This window comes from Phoenix dactylifera, chromosome 8, assembly GCF_009389715.1.
Source record: "Phoenix dactylifera cultivar Barhee BC4 chromosome 8, palm_55x_up_171113_PBpolish2nd_filt_p, whole genome shotgun sequence".
NCBI lineage: Eukaryota > Viridiplantae > Streptophyta > Magnoliopsida > Arecales > Arecaceae > Phoenix > Phoenix dactylifera.
Window position 1 is genome coordinate 9,990,597 of NC_052399.1, and position 8,316 is coordinate 9,998,912.

The 8,316-nt window shown below is 39.0% G+C and overlaps 2 protein-coding genes across 2 annotated transcripts; one reads left to right on the forward strand and one right to left on the reverse strand.

The window, feature by feature from the left end:
• Window positions 1-205: 205 nt before the first annotated feature.
• LOC103711248 (multifunctional methyltransferase subunit TRM112 homolog A-like) lies at window positions 206-813 on the reverse strand. The gene has a single exon (XM_008797324.4). The coding sequence runs from the start codon at window positions 740-742 to the stop codon at window positions 374-376; it is 369 nt and encodes a 122-aa protein (XP_008795546.1). The 5' UTR covers window positions 743-813; the 3' UTR covers window positions 206-373.
• Window positions 814-1,601: 788 nt separating this feature from the next.
• On the forward strand, window positions 1,602-7,981 carry LOC103711247 (ubiquitin carboxyl-terminal hydrolase 4). Its single transcript, XM_008797323.4, has 6 exons — window positions 1,602-1,981; window positions 4,052-4,168; window positions 5,254-5,352; window positions 6,050-6,238; window positions 6,357-6,538; window positions 7,109-7,981. Exons 1-6 carry the CDS (start codon window positions 1,859-1,861, stop codon window positions 7,506-7,508), a joined length of 1,110 nt encoding a protein of 369 aa, XP_008795545.2. The 5' UTR covers window positions 1,602-1,858; the 3' UTR covers window positions 7,509-7,981.
• The last annotated feature ends 335 nt before the right edge of the window (window positions 7,982-8,316 follow it).

Genomic DNA, 8,316 nt, shown 5'->3' on the forward strand with positions numbered 1-8,316 from the left:
ATTTATTATGTTCTTGCGACTTCTGTATTCAGTAAAATTGCGACTTCCATCGAAGTTTATGATGCCACACTCTCCTCCTTTTGTTAAAGAAGAAATAATAATAATAATAATAACGCACGGTTTTTCCACTAGGGTTTTTTGCTTCTCCTCCTTTTTTTAATAGACCGCCACACTCTCCAAGAAATCAGAGATACACAGCATAAGATGGATCAAATTTGGAGATCAAAACCAGATTTCATTTCCTTTAATACGGTTCACCAGAGATTCGATTACGCAGAAATATGACCCCAAATATCAGAACTTGGACCCAATTTTTCCTCGCACAAGAGAGAAATCTAAAACCCTAACCCTAGACCAGCGGCGCAGGAAATCATCAGACCTCGTCCTCGTGGAGGAGCATGTTGGGGATGCCCTTGTTGATGGGGAAGCGGCGGCCCGTCTCGGGGCAGACGAGGGCGCCCTCCTCGACATGGAGCTCGAGCAGCGCGTGGTGGAAGCGGCGGAGGAAGTCGTCGGCGTCGAGCATGGAGGCGTCGGCCTCGTCGGGAAGCTCGTTGTAGCCGAGGGCACGGGCGGCGCCGGCGAGGGCCTTCCACTCGATCTTGGGGAAGATGCCGCGGAGGAAGTCGGCGTTGAGCTCCACCTCCTTCTCCACCCACTTCTCCGCCTCCAGTCGAAGGGGGAATCCGTTGCTCACCCCCTTTATGTTGCACGATAGCATGTTGTGAGTCAAAAGCCTCATCTCTTCGATCTCTCTCGCTCGATCGCTCGCTCGCTCGATCTTCCCTGGGAACCAGGAGGCGGCGGAGCCTCCATTAAATATAGGAAACCGAAAAAAAAAAAAAACTATTCCGGATCGGGAATAAAGCGGGAATAGGGATTGGATTGTTGGAATAAGTTTTTATCCGGCCAAACGGGTTTAAAACAGGAATAAGGGGATGTTTTTTTCCGGTCAAAGCCAGTACTCCCCCAAGCGGAGCCATGGCTTTCCCCTTGGGCAAGATCCGAATTCGTAAGAGGCATTTGGCCGTCACTGATATATTAATCTACAAAAAAATTTTGATCGTTTGATGTCTGGATTGATATAAACCAATAAATTTTGAAATATGGATGGATATGATATCGACATATTGATAGATGTTTTCTAGTTATTCCTTTACTCTATAACATGCATACTTTGAATAATGCTTTAAAATCTAGATGTATCGATTAAATCAATCCTTCTGACCTATGGCTATGAACCCAATGCTATATGGGTTAGTTCAATGTCATATTTATTAATCCAAGTAGTATCCAATCACCATCTATATGAGTAGATCTGGCTTCGAACCGTCCAAATCAGCCACTTAGAAATACTGAAAAAAATAAAAATTATTTTTTTAATGTTTTTTTTGAATTAGGGTTTTATTCCACCGACGCTTGAATTCCGATACCGCGTCAGCAGCCAGTCCCTCGGCCGCTCATTCGGTTTAATTGATTCACCTTCCTTCGAGCGAACCTACCGTTGGATCATCCGCTTGTTGCTTTGATATATGTGCAGGCGGATGAATGGCGGGTTCGAAGCGCCTTAAGAGCTGTGTGATTGGTGATCCAACGGTGTATTCTCGCGAACATACAAGCACTTTCCATTTTCCATTATTATTTTCTCTTGTTTTTTCCCGATCGCCATTGCCAACAGATAAGAAGAATATACCGTGAAACCCTAAGAATCGCCGAACAATCCTCCCTCATTTCTCTTCGTCGACGGAGAGGGAGCTGCTGAGAGAGAGAGAGAGAGATGGAAGACGTCTAGGGATAGGGTTTCGATCGAGATCGGGCGCCGGTGGTGGAGCTTTTGGCGGCGTTGAGGAGGCCTTGGATGGTGATGGGAGCCGCGGGCTCCAAGCTCGAGAAGGCTCTGGGAGACCAGTTCCCCGAAGGCGAGCGCTACTTCGGCCTCGAGAACTTCGGCAACACTTGCTATTGCAACAGCGTCCTGCAGGTTGGTCTCGCTCCCTCCTCGTCATGCGACATCGACACCCTGATCAAGTTTCGTTTTTTTTCCCCCCGATTTTTCTGCTCTCTGGATTCATTGCATGTGGTTGCGTTTGATGGAATTGCTTTAGAAAGTGCCGAATTTGGGGTGAAAATGTTCTGGGAGGAAATGAAGTTAGAGATTTGGTATATTTTTCTCTATAGGCTTGTTGATGTTTGTGGAGCTTGTTAGGAGCTCGTGTTATGATTGTGGTCTTTTTGATGATATTGAAAATGATCACCCTTATCCTTTTTTTTTTGGTAATTTGTTTCTCAGCATCAGCATTGCATTCCCCTGTTTCTTAGCGCTGCATGTAACTTGTCTGCTCTTTATGTTTCTGGCTCGGATTTATGGCCTTGAGACACATGTTAGCCATGCCTTTGCATATGGAAGCTCTATATTGATGTGAAGTAGCCAAAACTGCGCCTCCAGTGCATTTTCCTACTGCAATATGGCTCTTAAGCGCAGCACAAGTGTCTGGTCCCACCAAAAGTGAAGTTGGAAACAGTATTCTTCTTGTTCTTGCGCCCATGTTTAGTGCCTTCATTAGTTGCTGCAGTAACACTTCTTGCTGATATTGATATATTGATACATGACATAGATCCTCAAGTTTTTATGTCGATGCAATTGCAATTTCATAATGACAAAATGATCAAAGTTGATATGATGGAGTAGCTGGTGAATAATTTAGTGGAAACTTTTTGCTAAACATTTGTATTAAGATTCTCAACGTATGAATACCTCATATTTGAGTAAGGCATAGTAAATCTACATAAATGATTGTACTACAAGATGCAATTGTAACTTTTATAAGCCTCATGCCAACTGTTTCTATTCAATTCCATGAATATTCTTTGCCACACATTTCTTTTTAGGGCTATGGCAATGTCGCTGCAACTTATTCAACTTCTTTTTCATAATTTCAAACAAACCTGCATTAGAACTACTCTCTAGTACATTTTTTCCTGACCCTTAACACATATGCGAGTCCTGTTTGCTGTCAGGTTCTCTTCAACTTTTCGTAGAACATGCAAATACTGTCTATTTGATTTTTCAACACCTTTATCCTCAACCAATAGTATATTTACTTGTTTCTGATCTTATTCTTCCTTGTTTTACCATGAAGCTACCTCAACCTTCTCACCTCCATGAGACTCGACTTAGGAGCATGGATTCTCTTTATTTGCTTAACATTGTGATTACTGCAACTTTGTAGGCATTCTTGCTTTCTGATAAATTTTTCTTCTATCTCAGAGGTACGTGCTCTGCAGTCACACAACAGCCCAGATGCTCCTCTCTATCTTTATCACATTGCCCTAGATGTTAAGAATTTGTCTTGTCTCTTTGGTTTATTTATTTTCTTGTATACTTGATTGAAGATAGTGGAAATTAGTGTAGCAATCTCGGTAATTTTCCCCATAGTGCGCCTGTCTATGTGTTGAGTCCTGAATTAAGGTACCTGGTCCTAAGGTATAGATTTTGTCATCCACATAGCATGTGTGCCATGTTCTGTCATATCTATTTGCTTTTCTGGGCTTAGATGGTTTGTCTTAATGTATGAGAATTATTTCCATTCATGAGGAGATTTTAGGAAAAACTTGTGAGTCATGACATGGTAAAGGAAAAAGTGGAGGACCTAGCTCTCTAGACATTGAGAAAGGGTGATCATTGGCGACATTTGCACATGCTTTCTTGAAAAAATTATTTGTCAAAATTATTTTAAATGTTCCATGTGGTTCCTGAAGCAATAGGGGAAGTCATAACGCAATCATAACCATAACTATATCCACAAACCATATCCCATCTCAACTTTGCATTTCTTTCTCTGAAATCAGCAGCTTTCAAGGGTGGTGTCCCTTAGTTGAAGGAAGTACTTGAGGTATTCACTTGAGTAATTGAAATGAGCGAAGTTTAAAATTGTAGTAGGACTTACACAGCAAATCTTTTATATTGATCTTTATGTGGTATAGCTTTATTCTGTTTCTATTTGACGATCAATTGGCTATATACTACAAAGGCAATATTTTTTTCATGCAGGCACTTTATTTTTGTCTCCCTTTCCGAGAACAATTACTGGAGTATTATGCAAACAACAAAAGTGGGGGAGAAGCAGAAGATAATCTTTTGACATGTTTGGCTGATCTATTCACTCAGGTAATTGTTCCATAGGTTTATTCCATGTTTTCTTAGTGTTTCCTCCTTCATCCAGGATTTATCTGCTCCATGTCAAGAAATCTCAATTGCACCGGTTTGCTGCTAGAAATGATTGTACCCTTCACTTAGGATCGTTAAGTTATAAATTAGTGGATTCTTGATTGTTTTTACTCTGTCATTTCAAAAACTAATGCAGTAAGTTTTGGGCCTTTATTTGAATAGGCTCTGCAGTACTTTGTCCTGGATTTAGAAGAACGGCTTTTTGCATTTTGATGCAGTTAAACTATTATTATTTGCTTGGAATATTTATCTTTAGATTAACTGTGTGGCAACATCAGAGTTTGTTTGAAGATGCTATTTTAGACATGCTTGCAATCTAATTTTTGAATTTCTTATTTATACATACTGTAATAATTGGAAAATGATTTTTCTTTGTATTTAAGTAAAAGTAAGGGTGCTTATTAATGTAGCCACAGTATAAAATTCTAATATCAGCGTGTTTCACTAATAGCATTCATATTATGGTTTGGCTAATATCTTGTTGTGGCACTATTGGCACTATGAAATTTCGACTCATAAAAAATGATTCTAATCGGACAATCTGTTGTGAAAGATGATCAAAGAATAGCTGAACGGCAGTGCTGTTGCTGGTGCATATATTTCTTTCTTGTGGATCATGAGATGAGGATAGAAAATTGTTTACTTCTCTATGAGAAGAAGTGCATTATAGATGTTGCTATTCTCTAATGTATTCCCATTACCTTTTCTCTGCTTGTGTTGGTTATGGATACACAAGAACAGAAAAGAAAAATCTTATTGCAATCCTCTTGTGCTTCCTTATTTGCACAAATAGGTTATATAAGTTGCACAGTTAAAATTTTCAATTGTTTGTTATCATGTTAAAGTGGTGACCCAATCAATTGAACTTGTCATTTAGATTGTTATGAAAATTTTTAGTTTCTGATGTAATTTTGACATCTCTATGCACAGTTGATGTTTTGTAGTGTTACCAGGAAAATGTTATGACATGTGTAACCAGGTAGAAGGTATTGCTGTGATTAATATATGTCTGCTACTCTGTGCAGATTAGCTCCCAGAAGAAGAAAACTGGCGTTATTGCTCCAAAGCGTTTTGTGCAAAGAGTGAAGAAACAAAATGAGCTTTTCCGCAGCTATATGCACCAGGTAATCCAGTTTGAAAACAAAAGGACATGGACATGGTAGCAGTCTTCGGAATATTCTTACAAGGCAGGATGTCCCATGGTGATCAAAATTTGTTTGCTTCTATGAATAATAATATTCTTGCCTATCATTATTTCATATTGATTGTAGCGACCTAAGCTGAATATCTTAGAACGATCATAATGATTGTTCCTGATTCATAGTCAATGATCACAAAATGCTTAGTCATAAAGGTTTTGATTTTTCCTTACTTTATACTATCACAAAGTTTATGGGAGCCTCAATATAGCATCTTAAATGCCTGCATGTAGTAAATTGTCCTAATTGTCGTTATTCCACTAGATAACTCATCTGTCTCCAGTCTAAAGTAGCATGGAGGTAGTGACCCCTGTGATTTATTTTAGCCAGCTCAAGTATAACCCTTATAATTGTTTTGACCATCTGACATTCATACTTCTAGTCTCTTTTTTCTTCCAGCAATTTGTCCATTTTTCTTTCTTTTCAAAGTATATAGAAAGATGGAATCTATTGAGGACTTCTAAAAATGCCTTCCTCATGGAATGACATATGTCCAGCATTAGCTTATTCTAAGTTTGACACTAGAATATTATGGCTCATTATGGTGCCTCCTATTGCTTACTCTGTTATATCTTGAGAGTCGCTCAGCTAATGTCAGAACCTTTTCCTCCTCTTTTTGTAGGATGCTCATGAATTTTTAAATTTCTTGCTCAATGAGCTTGTTGATATTCTGGAGAAAGAGTCCAATGCTGCAAAAGCTTCCCCTGAAACCTCATCATCATCAGAAAAGATTGCAAATGGGCTTAACCATCCTCAAGGCAATGGTGTTCGAAAAGAGCCAGTTTCTACATGGGTGCACAAATGTTTTCAGGTGAATCAAGCAACTCATCCTAGTTCCTGAGTTATGGTGTTCTGATGCTCTGTATGTTTGCTTTGATGTAATTCATGTAGCTGTCTCTTTTTATGACCATTTACTTTCAAATGTATAGGGCATACTGACCAATGAAACAAGATGCTTACGGTGTGAAACTGTCACTGCAAGGGATGAAACTTTTTTGGACCTAAGCCTTGACATTGAGCAAAATAGTTCAATCACGAGCTGTCTCAAAAATTTCAGCTCAACAGAGACTTTAAATGCTGAGGATAAGTTCTTCTGTGACAAATGTTGCAGGTACCTATTTTTGCCTATTCCATCTTTTTTGACATTATTTTTATATTTATCCAGGTCAATTTGGTCAAGAGAAATTGTTGATTTAGTTTGAATGTCAAATTTTCCCCTGATGCTTTAATTGTTCTTATCATCTACAGAGTAACCTTAGCTTGAATTTTATATGAGAATTGAAAATGCTTGTATATATAATGAGCGCATGTATATGTGGATGCATGTATACGTGCATTTTGTGGGGTGCGTGCGCGTGCGAGAGAGAGAGAGAGAATAATTGCTGCATTTTCCTGGAGTTTGAGTTAATCATGCATCATGCACTATAGTTCCTATATTATTTGTGGAACTGCCAAATTGTTTAATTGCAAGTTTGCAACTGTGTTCTATTGGCCATAATATGTGAATTTTTATAAAAGTGAATAGCAGTATGTTAGATTTGAAACTATTGTTCATTTCATTAGATACTCTTCCAATTTCAATACTAATCCTTTTTTTTATGCATGCGTGTTACTAGCTACTTTTCTCAGTTTTGACAAGTGGGACCCGTTAAACTTAAACCCTGTTTATTCTTCAATGCAGTTTGCAAGAAGCCCAGAAGAGGATGAAGATAAAGCAGCCACCAAACATCCTAGTGATCCATCTCAAGCGCTTCAAGTACATTGAGCAGCTTAGCCGGTACAAGAAGCTATCATATCATGTTGTGTTTCCTCTGGAGCTGAAGCTTAGCAACACCATTGACAATGCAGACTGCGAGTACTCTCTCTTTGCAGTTGTGGTGCATGTTGGGAGTGGGCCCAACCATGGTCACTATGTTAGTCTGGTCAAAAGTCATAACCATTGGCTGTTCTTTGATGATGAAAATGTGGAGATGATTGATGAGTCCACTATACAGACTTTCTTTGGGTCTACACAGGAGTACTCAAGCAACACTGACCATGGGTACATCTTGTTCTACGAGAGGCTTGGTGGAGGATGTTGAAGGCTTTACAAACTTTTCAGTTGTGGGTAATTACACTGCTCATTTCTTCTCACCATATCAAATATTTTTCCTCCCTCCATTTGGAATAGCTCAGAAAGTTTATGCTGGAGTGAGAGCATGCAACATCAGAGGTGGTCATGTATAGTGGATGCTGATGCATCATCTTGTTCATTTGATAATAAAGTGAAAATGAGTTTTGAGGGTTTCAGTGAGAAGGAGAAGAGAGATTTACTTGTCTCCTTCACTGTTGGATATTTTAATATGGCAAAATGCAATTGCCTCAAACAAGCTCTCTGGGAGGTTAGCTTCAAGTCTTTGATAGCAACATTCTGGAACTGCTTATTATTGATCCTTTAATCAATTCCAGATACTAAGAAGTAATAATGGTTGTCTTCCAAAGTTTGAAGGACGACCTTCATTTGTTCTACTCTAACCTTAACTTTAAAAATGCTATTTAATTTGCCATCGAGTGATATCCATTTCTTAAGTGCTTGCAAATGATAAAATTCTAATTCTTCTGTTTTTGCAGTTGCCAAGCATAAGTTGAACTGCTGTAGAGCTGCATAATTTACGCTCTCTGGAAAGTGTATTTGCTGTACTATATACTTGATTTTTTGGTACGGGAATTGAGCCATTATTGCCTTCTTTCCTTAGAATTGAGCATCATCATTTTCACCTCCATGACCGCCGCAATTGTTCAAGCTCATGCATGTTTGATACTATGTAAAACTACGTAGGGATCTACAGCTTCTTGGTTTGCTTCAAGCATATGCTTATTTCTTCAGTTGGAACAAGAACCATTTCTTTT

Coding starts and splice junctions, on each gene's coding strand:
- LOC103711248 (XM_008797324.4), bottom strand. CDS start 742: ATGAGGCTTTTGACTCACAACATGCTATCGTGCAACATAAAGGGGGTG.
- LOC103711247 (XM_008797323.4), top strand. CDS start 1,859: ATGGTGATGGGAGCCGCGGGCTCCAAGCTCGAGAAGGCTCTGGGAGAC. Junction 1,982..4,051: donor ATTGCAACAGCGTCCTGCAG/GTTGGTCTCGCT, acceptor TTTTTCATGCAG/GCACTTTATTTTTGTCTCCC. Junction 5,353..6,049: donor TCCGCAGCTATATGCACCAG/GTAATCCAGTTT, acceptor CTCTTTTTGTAG/GATGCTCATGAATTTTTAAA.